The 16,342-nt window shown below is 39.4% G+C and overlaps 2 protein-coding genes across 10 annotated transcripts in view; both read right to left on the minus strand.

Moving 5' to 3' along the window:
* Positions 1–16,342, minus strand: part of LOC129350376 (kinesin-1 heavy chain-like) — a 118,930-nt gene that overhangs the window by 25,283 nt on the left and 77,305 nt on the right. For 6 of the 9 annotated variants that reach the window (XR_008603758.1, XR_008603757.1, XM_055016758.1 and 3 more), the window contains exons 1-2: positions 6,420–6,503; positions 5,669–5,821 (exon numbers count right to left, since the gene is read on the minus strand). The exons of the other annotated variants lie outside the window; for them this stretch is intronic. Coding sequence is in view for 4 of the 6 variants with exons in the window: in XM_055016758.1 (XP_054872733.1) it covers positions 5,669–5,808 (140 nt within the window). In the remaining 2 variants the exon portion in view is untranslated. Of the gene's footprint in view, positions 1–5,668; positions 5,822–6,419; positions 6,504–16,342 lie in introns of those variants that run through there. 9 annotated transcript variants of the gene reach the window in all.
* psmd1 (proteasome 26S subunit, non-ATPase 1) overlaps positions 11,632–16,342 on the minus strand; it is a 41,248-nt gene continuing 36,537 nt past the window's right edge. Inside the window, exons 24-25 of the mRNA XM_023284135.3 lie at positions 14,154–14,319; positions 11,632–11,834 (exon numbers count right to left, since the gene is read on the minus strand). Of these exons, the coding sequence (XP_023139903.1) occupies positions 14,173–14,319 (147 nt within the window). The 3' untranslated portion in view covers positions 11,632–11,834; positions 14,154–14,172. The remainder of the gene's footprint in view (positions 11,835–14,153; positions 14,320–16,342) is intronic.

Raw genomic sequence — 16,342 nt, forward strand, 5'->3', positions numbered from 1 at the left:
ATGCCTTACTATACAATGTCGAAAAAAACACGATTTTTCGAACATGTTGTAAAAACGTGCCATATGATGAAATAATGTAAAGGAGGGCATGAAAAACACTCCAGAAAGGTTTTCTGTGAAAAAAAATCATCATTAATTTTGGCGCAAAAAAAAAAGCCTTACTATACTATGTCGAAAAAAAATGCGATTTTTCAAACATGTTGTAAAAACGTGCCATATGATGAAATAATATAAAGGAGGGCGTGAAAAACACTCCAGAAAGGTTTTTTTTGAAAAAAAAATCGTCATGAATTTTGGTGCAAAAAAAACGCCTTACTATACTATGTCAAAAAAAAGGCGATTTTTCGAACATGTTGTAAAAACGTGCCATATGATGAAATAATGTAAAGGAGGGCGTGAAAAACACTCCAGAAAGGTTTCCTGTGAAAAAAAAATCATCATTAATTTTGGCGCAAAAAAATGCCTTACTATACTATGTCGAAACAAAAGGCGATTTTTCGAACATGTTATAAAAACATGCCATATGATGAAATAATGTAAAGGAGGGCGTGAAAAACACTCCAGAAAGGTTTTTTTTGAAAAAAAAAAATCGTCATGAATTTTGGTGCAAAAAAAACGCCTTACTATACTATGTCGAAAAAAAAGGCGATTTTTCGAACATGTTGTAAAAACGTGCCATATGATGAAATAATGTAAAGGAGGGCGTGAAAAACACTCCAGAAAGGTTTCCTGTGAAAAAAAAATCATCATTAATTTTGGCACAAAAAAAATGCCTTACTATACTATGGCGAAAAAAAAGGCGATTTTTCGAACATGTTATAAAAACGTGCCATATGATGAAATAATGTAAAGGAGGGCATGAAAAACACTCCAGAAAGGTTTTCTTTGAAAAAAAAAAAACATCATGAATTTTGGTGCAAAAAAACGCCTTACTATACTATGTCGAAAAAAAAGGCGATTTTTCGAACATGTTGTAAAAACGTGCCATATGATGAAATAATGTAAAGGAGGGCGTGAAAAACACTCCAGAAAGGTTTTCTGTGAAAAAAAAATCATCATGAATTTTGGCGCAAAAACAGAAAGCCTTACTATACTATGTCGAAAAAAAAGGCGATTTTTCGAACATGTTGTAAAAACGTGCCATATGATGAAATAATGTAAAGGAGGGCATGAAAAACACTCCAGAAAGGTTTTCTTTGAAAAAAAAAATCATCATGAATTTTGGCGCAAAAAAATGCCATACTATAGTTTGGACGACATACAAAACTATGACGTTTTTGTCATATTTTGGACGACATACTAAACTATAACATTTTTGTCATATTTTGGACGACATACTAAACTACAGCCATGAGGTGGATTCCAACCTGCGTCTTTGACACAGTTAGGTTCATGAACCACCCTCTCAACCACTTGAGCTATCTGGGCACCTGATGTTCACCTATTGGACGACATATTTAACTATCACTTTTTTTAACCCACTGTGGCTGACATACTAAACTATGACGTTTTTGTCAAATTTTGGACGACATACAAAACTAAAACGTTTTTGTTGATATACTGAACTACAGCCATGAAGTGGAATCGAACCTGCATCTCTGACGTAGTTCTGATTATGAGTCACCCTCTCAACCAGTTGAGCTATCTGGGCACCTTTTTTCAAGTTGTTCGACGACTCACTAAACTATGACATTTTAGTCATATTTTGGGTGACATACTAAACTATGACGTTTTTGGTGACTTTTCAGACGACATACTAAACTATGACATTTTTGTCATATTTTGGACGACATACTTTCTATCACGTTTTTGGTGACTTTTCGGACGACATACTAAACTATGACGTTTTTGTCATATTTTGGACCACATACTAAACTATGACGTTTTTGTCATATTTTGTGTAAACATGCCACATGATGAAATAATGTAAGGGAGGGTGTGAAAAACACTCCAGAAAGGTTTTCTTTGAAAAAAAAAAAATCATCATGAATTTTGGCGCAAAAAAACGCCTTATTATACTATGTCGAAAAAAAGGCGATTTTTCGAACATGTTGTAAAAACATGCCATATGATGAAATAATGTAAAGGAGGGCGTGAAAAACACTCCAGAAAGGTCTTCTTTGAAAAAAAAATCATCATGAATTTTGGCGCAAAAAAAATGCCTTACTATACTATGTCGAAAAAAACACGATTTTTCGAACATGTTGTAAAAACGTGCCATATGATGAAATAATGTAAAGGAGGGCATGAAAAACACTCCAGAAAGGTTTTCTGTGAAAAAAAATCATCATGAATTTTGGCGCAAAAAAAAAAGCCTTACTATACTATGTCGAAAAAAAATGCGATTTTTCAAACATGTTGTAAAAACGTGCCATATGATGAAATAATGTAAAGGAGGGCGTGAAAAACACTCCAGAAAGGTTTTTTTTGAAAAAAAAAATCGTCATGAATTTTGGCGCAAAAAAAACGCCTTACTATACTATGTCGAAAAAAAAGGCGATTTTTCGAACATGTTGTAAAAACGTGCCATATGATGAAATAATGTAAAGGAGGGCATGAAAAACACTCCAGAAAGGTTTTCTGTGAAAAAAAAAATCATCATTAATTTTGGCGCAAAAAAAATGCCTTACTATACTATGGCGAAAAAAAAGGCGATTTTTCGAACATGTTATAAAAACGTGCCATATGATGAAATAATGTAAAGGAGGGCATGAAAAACACTCCAGAAAGGTTTTCTTTGAAAAAAAAAAACATCATGAATTTTGGTGCAAAAAAACGCCTTACTATACTATGTCGAAAAAAAATGTGATTTTTCAAACATGTTGTAAAAACATGCCATATGATGAAATAATGTAAAGGAGGCCGTGAAAAACACTCCAGAAAGGTTTTCTTTGTATAAAAAATCATCATGAATTTTGGCGCAAAAAACGCCTTACTATACTGTCGAAAAAAAATGTGATTTTTCAAACATGCTGTAAAAACTTGCCATATGATGAAATAATGTAAATGAGGCCGTGAAAAACACTCCAGAAAGGTTTTCTTTGAAAAAAAAAAATCATCATGAATTTTGGCGCAAAAAAATGCCATAGTGTACTATGTCAGAAAAAAAAATTTGATTTTTCAACATGTTGTAAAAACGTGCCATATGATGAAATAATGTAAAGGAGGCCGTGAAAAACACTGCAGAAAGGTTTTCTTTGAAAAAAAAATCATCATGAATTTTGCCGCCAAAAAACGCCATAGTATACTATCCATCCATCCATTATCTATACACCGCTTAATCCTCACTAGGGTCGTAGGGGGGGCTGGAGTCTATCCCAGCTGACTCGGGCGAAGGCAGGGGACACCCTAGACAGGTCGCCAGTCTGTCGCAGGGCCACATACAAAGACAAACAAGCACTCTCACATTCACACCTACGGGCAATTTAGAATGATCAATTAACCTCAGCATATTTTTGGACTGTGGGAGGAAGCCGGAGTACCCGGAGAGAACCCACGCATGCACAGGGAGAACATGCAATCTCCATGCAGAAAGATCCTGGGAAAGCCAGGACGCGAACCAGGGACCTTCTCGCTGCAAGGCGAAAGTGCTAACCACTACACCACTGTGCAGTCCCATAGTATACTATGTCATAAAAAAAAATGCAATTTTTCAACATGTTGTAAAAACGTGCCATATAATGAAATAATGTAAAGGAGGCTGTGAAAAACACTGCAGAAAGGTTTTCTTTGAAGAAAAAAATCATTATGAATTTTATTGCAAAAAAACGCCTTAGTATACTATGTCGAAAAAAAATGTGATTTTTCAAACATGCTGTAAAAACTTGCCATATGATGAAATAATGTAAATGAGGCCGTGAAAAACACTCCAGAAAGGTTTTCTTTGAAAAAAAAATCATCATGAATTTTGGAGCAAAAAAACGCCATAGTATACTATGTCGAAACAAAAATGCAATTTTTCACAATTTTGCAGCACAATATTATAATTAGTGGTGAAGTATTTGGAGGTGATGAAGCTATAAATATATAAAATCTGCCTGATTTAGACGTGGTATTGATTCTTCACTGATGTGTCCACCTCTCTGACATCACAGCAGCCTTTTTCCTCTCTACAGAGTATTTGCTTGGAGGGAATCCCGTGTTTGCCTCATGATAGTTTTTTCCAACATGGAGCCCAAATTTCCAGCCAGAAGAACTTGATGGAGTCGTGCCTCTGGACATCGGCAGGGTTTCACTCAGACTTCATGAGTGGAATTCAAGCTTGGAGCTCCGAGGCTTCAAGAAGGCGATTCATCAGTGAAGTGCTGCTCTGGGACTCAGTGCAGAGCTGAGATCTGCCACTTGTCCAGCCCAGCTGCTGCTGAAGTTTGCCAGCAACAATGGAGACCATTATATAACTCTTGAAACTGTTTTGACATTAGTCACCTCTCTGGGCTTAGAGGACCAAGCGAGCATCAGCAGAGTAAACTGTAGTGACTGAGGTTTGAGTAAACAGGCAGCATGTGGCAGCGACACCAGAGCTGGTCATAGGTTGCCCTCAAACACGTCAGAACAGCTTCTGCTGGGGCGTCTGTCCTGTCACTAAAGTTACTTAATCTAGATAATCAGCACTGGTGCAACCTTTCAACAACTACACTTATTTTACAACATTTATCATAAATTTTGACACTTCAACTAAACATTGTCTTTTTCTATTCCTAGTTACAGCTATGAAATGTTGGAAAATAGTAAAATTGCCTCAAGACCAATTTGCAGGAAGAGCAATCTGAAGCCTGAAAGATATTTAAATTAGAACTAAAACACTTGATGATTATCTGATTAATGATAACATGCAGGGGCGGATCTAGAGAAAAATTAATATGGTGGCGTGGCAAAGGGGTGGCCGATACATATATATATATATATATATATACACTCTGCCAAGGAGGCAGGGCCTTGGCAGTCATGTGGCATTGGTTTGTCTGTCTGTCTGTTAGCAACATTACTCAAAAATGGAATGATGGATTTGGATGAAACCAACCAGCAGGCGTTATCAAATTGATGCAAATACTGCTGAAATAAGTATGTTAAATAAGTAAATATCATTTGTATTTGTCAGTCAATCCTAAACATGAGTTGTTCTTATTAGCTGTCAATCACAATATGTGATTTGATATGTCTAGCAGAAAGGGGAAAAGATGTAAACTGAAATAAAGTCAACCTTATACACTTTGAAGAAACCAAATGCTAGATATGTTAAAATGTGTCTTAAATTTAGCAACAAATTAGATTAAGACTAGACAATGTCTCTCTTATGCACTGTTTTGGGAAATCTGCATTTGTGTGATCTATACTTATGTTCTTCCTGCCACAATGATAACATTATCAATTCATCTAGAACAGATTCAGAGTCCAGATAATTTTATTTATTGTCTTAGATTTGTGGTTTTATTTTTTGATGCTCTTTATTTGAGACATTTCTTACAATAATTCTATAATTCCAATGTTTAGATATTCTTAAGAATTAAGGATTTACTTATCATCTTAAAATTAAAAGACTAACTACATCAGATAATAATTTGTCCAAAAAGGTAATTATTGTGACAGGTGTACTTCTTACTCAGATATATTATACTAAAGCAATATTCATAACATGTGGACCAGCTGGACCAGAGATAGTCTGATTTACCTTTCGCTGTCGGAGCTCTGCATGCCTTCATTTCTTTCTCTCTCTCTGAACTCTTCCTCCTCCATCTCCTCTCTGGGATGCTCTTCCTCCTCTTTTCTTTTAGGCTGGGAAAAGCTGCTGGTGGTTCCCTTCCTCTTCATTCTTTACTGTCTCCTACAAGAATCACACTGACTGAACTGTTTTTTCCTTTGATAATTTTCATTATTAACTATGATACAATCTGATGTTTACAATTTAAACCTTTAAAGAGATACTTAACATGTAAACGTTTTTCAGCTGTAAACTAAATGATATGACTGTACTATGATGAAACACATCAATGTTGGTGTTATTATGACCTTGACACCAAATATTATATATATAAAAAAAACAGCATTAAACAAGGAGGATGTAGTTTTCAAACAGTACATGAAAACCTGCTGTGACTGGGGGTTTGGTTACACTTTAATGTCATGTAAAGTCTTAGTGAATGTTTGATTTCTTTTGACTTACAGTCTGTTGTCAGAACCACAGGTTGTAATTATCTAAAGAAAAGAAAAACTTCCACAGACGATCCCCCACCATCCTTCTGTGGCTGTTCTCTAACATTAGTTAGCTACATTAGCAAAAATTAGCAAGACTCAGAGTCACTGGAAACCGTGGCTCGTCTCGCAAGCAAACACTTTATGTGAATTTAGACACTATTAGCGTTTAATACATTGTGAACAGTTATATTAGCATGTAGTCTAACCCAGTCTAACTAGTGTCTTACTGTCACACCGAAGTCCAGCTGTCATCCACATGAGTGAGGTCTCAGAGCAGCCACCTAACAGGGGCGTGTCACCTTGTATATCTGTACCGGCATAGACTGTACAGGACGTGACGTCTACATGGTGCATTCGAAAGCACTCGGACATCGGAGCTTCACCCGTTATTCGTTTTTCCTGGACTTTCGCTCTTTACGGCCGGCCACAACCTTTCATATACATATTTTTGAATAAGATCGTTCAGAACTGGGGTGGCAGCCGGGGTGGCAAGGTATCTTGTAGGGGTGGCAGTTGCCACCCTATGCCACCCCAGTAGATCTGCCCCTGATAACATGTTGATTAATGAAACATCTCTTGTAGTTTCACTCTCCTACATATGAAGGTTTGCTGCATTGCCCTTCACACTGTCACTGAAAATTGATTTTCTTTGTGCTTTAGATTGTTGGTTTGGTAAAAGAAACAATCAGCAGTGGTCTGTGGGAAACATGACAACGATGCTGACTCTATCCTGTGGCATTCTATGAACCATGCAATCAATTGTTGATTTGAGTCATTAATATACAGCTTGATTGCTTCAAAGGTTTACTTGGAAAGGCCCCTGAGGCACAAAAACACAAGACTAAATAATAAGACACATAGAGGATTAATAGAAGTCGGAAAAGAAAAAAAACACCCTAATTAAATATGGAGTTAGTGCTAACAGAGACACAAATTCTCAAGACAGTCCAAAAAATACATCAGCTTATTACAGTCACATGATCAGCCACGACATTACAACTGGCATTACGCATCTCATTATAATGCAGTGTTACTTTGGCCCAATCCTCATCTTAACACTGACTGACTTTGAGATGCATTTCCTCTAAAAACATTAAGGCTCTGATGCAGACTTTCTGCATCCACATAAAGTTTCCAGAGTGACTTGCCCAGAGTTCATAGCTAAATTTGGGATTTTGTATAAATGTGTTTGTCCTGCCCTCCACAACAATTACAGAAACCAAACATCAATGGTGAAGGAAAGAAATCCACTAGGAGGTTTATCTGTCAGTGATAACATCTGTGTACTTACTGTTGTCATTATTTATTATATGTTTGTAGAGTGGGGCTGCACAGTGGCGTAGTGGTTAGCACTTCTGCCTTGCAGCAAGAAGGTCCCTGGTTCGCGTCCCGGCTTTCCCGGGATCTTTCTGCATGGAGTTTGCATGTTCTCCCTGTGCATGCGTGGGTTCTCTCCGGGTACTCCGGCTTCCTCCCACAGTCCAAAAATATGCTGAGGTTAATTGATTATTCTAAATTGTCCGTAGGTGTGAATGTGAGAGTGCTTGTTTGTCTTTGTATGTGGCCCTGCGACAGACTGGCTACCTGTCCAGGGTGTCCCCTGCCTTCGCCCGAGTCAGCTGGGATAGGCTCCAGCCCCCCCCGCGACCCTAGTGAGGATTAAGCGGTGTATAGATAATGGATGGATGGATGTTTGTAGAGTTGTTTGTATTTTAGCTTCCCGACGGCCTCCTCCAGCAGGATGATGCAACTGAGGGAGACCTATGACTCCTCTAAAGGAGTCATAGGGAGGGAGGCCACCATGCTACTGAGGGAGGCCACGAGTCATAGGGAGGGAGGCCACCAAGACACCTATGACTCCTCTAAAGGAGTCATAGGTGTCTTGGTGACCTCCCTCAGTGGTCTGTTTCTTGGACATTATCTTACTTTTTGAGACCAGCCTGTTCTATTCAGATTTACACATTTTCCCTCTTCCTTCCATTTCTTAATAATGGATTTTATTGTACTCCCCGAGCTTTTCTGTGACCTGGAAATGTTCTTGTGTCCATCCCCTGACCTATGCTTTTTAATAACCTCTTCACAGTGCTGCTTCGAGTTCTCTTTTGTCTTCATGCTGTAGTTACAGCCAGTAGTACTGATTGAACAGATACAAGTGTCTTTATATTGCCTTCACTTAAAAAAAAACACACTCACTGCACTCAGATGATCTCCATTTCACTATTTAGTGACTTCTAGCACCAACTGGCTGCAGCTGTATTTAACTAGGTGAGTCACTTTAAAGGGGTTGAATTGTTATACAATCACTTTCTTTACATTTTATTTTTCATCAGTTGACATTACTTTGTAGAAAGAGTCACGACATGAAAGAGTCTTTTCTATTTTTTTTTTGTCAAAATAAAGCTAATTAAATTGACCATGATTCATGGTGGAAAAAAAGGAACAAAAGGGAAGCCTTTCAAAGGAGTGAATACTTTTTCTAGTCACTATAACAAAGAAAAAACAACAGAAATACGTCATGAAAGTCTCCTGGAATTATTGCAACAGGAACTATTTCATATCCTCTCTCTTACATACTGCTTTGTTGTAGGAGGTCTCTATCTTTTCTTCATCAGCGATCGAAGGAAATTTACGAGCTGCAGGCCGCTGAGGCCAAAATCCACAACATCCTGGGTTTGTTCAGCGTGAACATCCAGAGCTCCATCATGGACCACCGGCACATCACTCGCTGGCCCTCGAGTCCAGCCAAAAACTCAACCCTGCCCGCCTGCCGCACACTGGCTGACCTGACCGAAGAGCTCTCTGGCGGGCCGCTTGTTTGCTTTAATAGCACTGCTGACCCTCCATCTTTTCATCAACGTAGTCACCATCGCTGCATCCACAGACGGTGACTACATGCTCAACCTTCTCTTCATCCTCGACAGCTGGTTTATCAGTTTGCTGATGGACATTAGCTCCAAGACTAAACGAAACCAGAGGATCACTTTTTTCCCTTGTATGGTGCTTTGAGTTCATTAGGGAATACAGAGGGCCAAACTTTCTTCCAAAAAAGCCCCATGTCCAAGCTCAGAGGTTAGAGATGAGGTTTTGTAAGCACAGTCATAGGCTTGATCCTTACAAAGGCCTTTTTCATGTAAGTCTGTGGAAACAAGAATCGCTGACCAACACACTGAAAAGAAATAAGGAGTCTGGAGCACAGCTGGCCAGTTTTTGTTCTTTTTGCTGACTGACATGAGCCATGCAGTCGCAGTTGGTGCTGTGGGCAACAGGTAATTGTGATGGGCTTCAGTGCACTTACGATAAGCCAAAGCTTCAAACATTTGCCAAAAAAAAAAAAAAAAAAAAAAAATCTGTTTTTAGGTGAGACACTGGGAAACCAAGGAATGAGGAGGAAGTCCACTCCATCTCAGAGAAAGAATGAAAAGTATGAAATGTGTCTGAACGGAGGCAGATGTTTCACACGCACTGACAAAACTAAACCTCTTCCCACCTGCTTTACTGGAAGTGCAGGACACAGCTCATCTTAGCTGGAAAAGAGGATGGAAAGGGGGCCAGTGTGACTAAACATTCAGTGTTACAGCATCTGCAGGAATGTGTTACTGTAACAGAAGGTTCGACTGTCTCTGTATTTATGACGTGTTGGATGTGATGGAGCGAGTCGAATCCTACATCCAGCTCACATGCTGATGATGGATTTGGTGGTTGAGGTCAAAGTCAGCGTTTTCCTCACTGTTGTGTTCTGCATCACCAGTTCTTTACCAGACAACCAAGACAAGGAGAGATTCGGAAAGTCAGTAAAGCTGTTAAGCAGTCTTCCGTGACCAAGTATCTGGGAATGTGAGGGGAGGAATTGATTAGACTGAATGTCTGGCCAAAATGTACAAAGGCAGCCGGTTCTCTGATGGGAGTGGACAAGCAGCAAATCATCTCTGACGACCGCTTACTTCACAGCAGAGACATTTTTCCACCAGTCTTACGCGTTAAAAATCAAACGGGTGGCATTCCAGCGCATTTCATGCAGAAAACAACTGGCTGTGTTATCATTTCCTGACCCATTCCCAAACCACTTTTCCACATGAAGCTTCATTTACCAAATACAATCATACTTTGGTCGGGATGGGAAGCTGGTCACTTGAAGACGATAAACTCAATCCGCTTCGGAAGGCCAAGAACCACAATAAAACAAAATAAATTCTTCCACAGCCATGAGTCCTTTTACAAGGTAGATGGCTTGAAGTTTTCACTCATGGTGGATTCCCTGGTTGTGTAACACTCAGAATATTATTCCAGCTTATCAAACTGAATATAAAGGACATTATGGAGCTTCAGAAGTCAATTCTATGACAGAAAGGAGAAACTGTTTTGATTGATTTCAGATGGAAAACTCACTCTGGTAAAGATAAAAGCATTTTAGGGATTAGGGGTTTACAAGAGGTTTCCAGGTGTCTCTGCTAATTTTAGCTCACAGCTTTAGTTTTGTAAAATTCTCGTGCTGTTTTTTCCCTGTGCCCGTATTAAAAAAATACTTAGTTTTGTTTCTGCTCCTACTGTGTAAATATGATAAATGAGGTTGTCTGTTCTGGTTTATGGAATGCTTCCAATTTACCTGAAGAACTAGGTGAAGCTGACAGACATTTTTGGGGACACACACACACACACACACACACACACACACACACACACACAGACACACACACACACAGACACACACAGACACACACACACAGACACACACACACACACACACACACATTCAAACTTTAAAACGGGTCAATTTTGACCCGCAGACGACACGAGGGTTAATGTTGTGTTTATACACTTGAACTGTGTGAAAGCACAGTTCAGGATGTAGTTGTTTCTTCTAAGCTCTCCTCTTTCCTTGCAAGGACAAAGCTTATGAATGACAGGAGGCTTTCAGTGCAGTTGCCAAGTGATGTTTTAGGTTTTGAAAAGCTGACCAAAAACATTTACTGGGTTTTCCTATCAATTAGAGCTAAAAGCAACTCCTAAAGAAAACAGTCAGTTTAGCACAAAGAAATGTTTTATAGTTACTTTGAAGTGTAAAAGGCCGGCAGCAGTGATGAGTTACTCTCTGTTCTTGGAATCTGAGCTGCATAAATATTTATTTCAGTGGACAGTAAGTTTGATCGCATCACTGCCACTGGATCAAGTGGAAGAATCTTAAAGTTTTCTCTTCCCCACACAAGTAGATCATACACGTTTAATAGAATTGAAATTTGACCTTCTTTTGCCTGAAAGCGTCCTCCGTCACCCCTCCAGCCCGCTGCTGTTTAGCATTCTGACAGTAGACAGACTGCTGGGTGGACCGTAGCAGCTGCTGCTGAGCGCGGAAAATGTAAGCCAGTTTAAATGTATGGGATTAGAGGAGGTTTCCTCCACGCATGCTTGGTGAAATATCCACTCAAATAAACACACACCCCCCAATATATATCATTTTTATTGTACGGACAGAAAATTATACAATATGAGAATGGGAAAACATTCCCTGTGTGGCAAATGAGGAGCCAGAGCAGGAAAGAAACGTGTAAAAGAGGAAGTGAAGCAGGAAGGTGGAAGGGATCTCTGATGCACGGAGGGGGGGGAGACGCTGGACCAAAACACTAGGATCTCACTTCTTCTGAAGCCTGGGGAAGTGAGAGGAAAAAAAAAAAGGTGAAGATCCATGCAACAAAAATAACACAGAGACATCAGGGAATAGAGCAAAAATCTGATAATCAAAGATAACTTTAAAAAACATTCCATCTGTTGTCATGTATTGAAGCCATTTGGATTTGAACCAAACTAATTTTTCTGAATGTGTGGCAACAGTGGGAACTGATATGACTTCCTTGTTTGGACGGCACCAGGCTCCACTCACTGAGATACACAGGACTAATACATTCATGTCAGAAACGGACCAGATTCACATGTTTACGACACGTGATTGTTCCCATCATTGGACGGTCTCTGAGTTTGTCATGTGGAATTAAAGCACTGTAAATTTACACTATCAAGTTTCAGTTTATTGACATGAACTCGAGAAAAACTCCTAGTTGAGGAAAATGCCGAGCGACGGCTGCTGTCCTCACAGGCACCATCTTGTCCAAACTACAGTACACACCATCCACCATATCCATTACATTTGTGATTAATTACTTTGAACGCTGGCTGACACAACGAATCCGTGTTTGTTTGGTTTTCATAACATCAAGTTGGAAATATTATTGGAGTTTTCAGAAACTAAAACTTCATGAGCACCTCTCCAAATCAGATCTATTTAAAACTCAGCATTATATTGCAGTTCACAGGTGTCCTACAGTAATATGAAGGACATGTGCTGTAGAACGATTACCAGCTCTCATTACGGAGAATAACTGTATTGAATCTGAGCTGAGAGGCCTGATGATGAATACTAAGTGGTTCACTCCACATGTTGTCAGTAAGAATAGCATATAATATAAAACATCTGTAGGACAGATATATGGAGGAGAATTTAGTCCAATGAAAACATGGTGGTCCTTTGTTCTTATGACAAAGCACTTGACTGACCTTTCAAGCGTGCACTCTGCATGCTACTGACTCAGTGATTTACTGTAAAACTGAAGCTAAGGTTACATCTAAAAACATTTTAAAACGAGTTACTGTTGGTATCCGTTGTCCACAAGTTAGTTTTTTTTAACAGCAGAGATTCTGGCATGACATTGGACAGACTCCTTGGGACATTAGGACAGAGCCATCATTAATATTTAGAGTTCCACTTCTGCAACTTCTACTATGATGAGCTAAAGAATCTGGTCTGCAGGCTTTTCATAGCAGGAAAAGGTCAGAGCTAATAATACTTTGAATGACTTAGTTACATTTAAGAGCCCCAGAAAGCCAAATGAAAATCAATTAAAGCTAGAAAAAAGCAGCAGTTATTATTGCTGTTGCTTACAACTTCACTTTTCTTGCTGCAAAATGTCTCAGTGTCTCTGGTGATGTTTCTAAATGAATTGAGCATTTTCTGAGGGTCCATAGCTGCTCAACAAAGCCAACGGGACATTCACGGTCATGTAAAAACAGCAAGTTACATCAAAACAGCCCGTCTTATCAGGCAAGTGAAAACACCTGCAGGGGCACATGGACCGTACAACACAGTCTGGGCACTGTGACCTGAAATATTTGTGTTCTGGGCATCAAAACCTCTGACCTTCTGTAACAACTCGGTCACTAAAGCTGCTCGGTCTGTCCTGTTGTCTTTGGCACTGAGACCAGACCCCTGAAGCCAACCTGACGATGATCTCTGCAAAGTGTAATCTGTCACACAGCAGCACTTGAACCTCATAAAGAGATGACATAGTATGCACAGAGGCCCTAATTTGGTCATTGACACCTCATTGGTCTCATCACACGCAACAGTGCGCTGCTACATGGGAGGCAGGTTGCGGTCAATCCAACACAAACACAACAGGCGTCCAGCTTGACTGGCGAGCACAGAGAGGAGGTTTGCCCTGTGAGCTGCCGCTTGGAGATGGCAGGGATGTTTACATTCCTCAGTCAGCGACGGGTGAAACTGGGTTAGGATTTTAAACAGCAGGACAGACCTGCTTTGTGTATTATCACACAACGTTACTTCCTATGAAAACGGTCTTACAGCTTTGTAAGAGCGTGTTAAAGCCGGAAAGCTATCTGGAGATCAGTCACACAGAGTTTGATTTGCGAGCTGTTAAACCATCGCTGTTGAGGTGTCCGTGTCGTATGACTTAAAACCTGCCGCAAAGAACTTTAAATAAACTGGAAATTACAACTGATTACTTCTTAATACTTAACATCTCTGCCATTATGGAGCTTTTAAAGATGCAGAAGCAACAGCTGGGACATCTAAATGTAGACCAGTGAGTAGGGCAGTGAGCATCGGCAGGCACTTTAGGTTGTTGAAGTTATGAATGACTAACAACACTCAGGAAGAACTTGTGTGAACATACCTTTGCTATGAGAGCATATCTACTCGTCAATGTACTCGAAAGGCTCAGGAGGTTCGGGTTCCTGCTCTTCTTCCTCAATCTTGGGACCGTGGGCTGAGACGGGCTCCACCAGCTCCTCCTCTTCCTCACTGGTGTCCTTCATGATGATGATTCCACCTGTATGGAGCTGGAGACAGAAGGAGAACGTTAATAATAGTGTGGAGCTAAAGGTTTGAGGTTTAAAACTGACTCATAATCTTTTTCACCTCTCTATAACTGGGTCTCAAGGTTGTGTACGTAAGGCCCTATTATTTCAGTATATCTGGGCTTTTATGGCCAAACATATTAGCAAGGTGCCAAATCAGGTTGAAATATTTGTGTGTGCCACATTCATTTCTGTGTGTAGAAAAAAAGGCAGTATGCTTTCATCTAATTCTATGTAATGCTACAATTATAAAGGAAGAAAGCAAATGTGGACAAATAAGTTCTGAGTAAATTAAGAGTAACTTGGAGGGTTTGTGTATTCATAGTAAAGGTCAGAGTCAGTTACTGTGTGGATTTAAGTGCAGCTTGTTCTGAACAAAAGTCAAAAGCGGACAATAAAAACATCTCCAATAAGCTCATACTCATTTCCATATAATCGGCTTTCAATAAATCTGACATTGGCCAGATTTGAAGAGAAGTCTGTAAAAGCTCATCACTTCCTACAGCTACCGTTGAATTAAAAACAAACCCTTAAAAGGAAAGGAGCATTACAAAACTTCAGACGAGCACAGACACCATTTTGGCACTTGATACAGAGAGCCGTACAGTGTGATACTCTGAGCTCACTGCGCTGGACACAAAATCAAACAGTACTTCCTCTTTACAAGACTTGGGTGAGCGCTCATTGGATGACTGCATGTCGTCCTGCCATTTACTGCGGAAAACTGTCAACATTTACAGCAGGACCGCAGCTTTACAGGCCTGGAGAGGGAGGATTCTGGACTAATAGGTTCTTGATGGAGGCCAAGATCAACTAACAGGCTACATGCTGATATCTTGGTATTTTAAAAAGAGAAACTCCTCTTTGAGATACTTTAACATTGTGAAATAGCATCTGATATTTAGCTGTTACTGTGTGTAATGTTGTAAATCAGGTGTCTCCTAAGACTTCACAGATATATCAGAGCTATACATGAAAAAAATGAAGAATACTAACATTTAACACCTTATTTGGCAACCGTGTTGTGGTAGAATTTGCATCCTTAGAAAATCCCTGGTATTGTAATGCTGAATTAGAGTTGTGTCTATTCTGGTTTTCAGAAGTAAAAACTATACGTGATGGATTCTGTTTCAATGCTTCCTACGTGTCATTGAAAAGACTGCATCCTGCAGGAAGCATTTGCATTGATGTTCTTTGATTATTATTATTCTGTACCTGTAAACATTTACTTGATATTATCCACCAAACAAATTGCCTCAGATATCAACAACAGTGATAAAGTTCAGGTGCTTTCTCTCTGATCCTATTTGATACATCTCAGATCAACTCTGGTGTGTCTGCCAGTTTAGTTTGGTTTGTTTGGGCTGGTGCAAAAGTAATATTTTAAAATCTGAAACTGAACTAAACAACCAGCTTATGATGTGGAAATGTGGATCTGATTCCAGTGAACTCTGGTTGAGTTTAAGAACAAAACAAGAACAAAAAACCCCCCAATTTAATCCATTACCTGATGCAATCTTGCAAGCAGTGCATATGTATATTTATGCAAGATCACTTGTGACGATGCCTTTTGTGTCCTACTCTGTGCAGTTGGTGTTTTATCATAAGGTAACAGATATATAGCAACTACAGACTCATTTTCCAACTATAAGGCAACAAAATAATTATTTATTCTTTAGTGTGTCACAACCTGATGTGAGCTGTGCATGTACAAGTGACGGTTTACAGGATTCCATCTGCACTGGATTATATAAAAGCGCAGAACATCTTGTCATGGTGTGGGGAAAATACGCAGAGAGTGGACCAAGTTCACTGCTGATCTCAGCAAAGAAGAACCAGAAGAACGCTGGATGAACCAAAAATAATAACCTCTGCCATCAGTTTTAATTTAACAGAGCTGCGTATTGGGTATTGCACTTTTTCTTCCAGCAATTCACAGAAATCACAGCAACACAAACACATATGCTAAAAAAGCTGGTAATGCACAAAATTACTATACTAAGTA

This window comes from Amphiprion ocellaris, chromosome 2, assembly GCF_022539595.1.
Source record: "Amphiprion ocellaris isolate individual 3 ecotype Okinawa chromosome 2, ASM2253959v1, whole genome shotgun sequence".
NCBI classification, from domain to species: Eukaryota; Metazoa; Chordata; class Actinopteri; family Pomacentridae; genus Amphiprion; species Amphiprion ocellaris.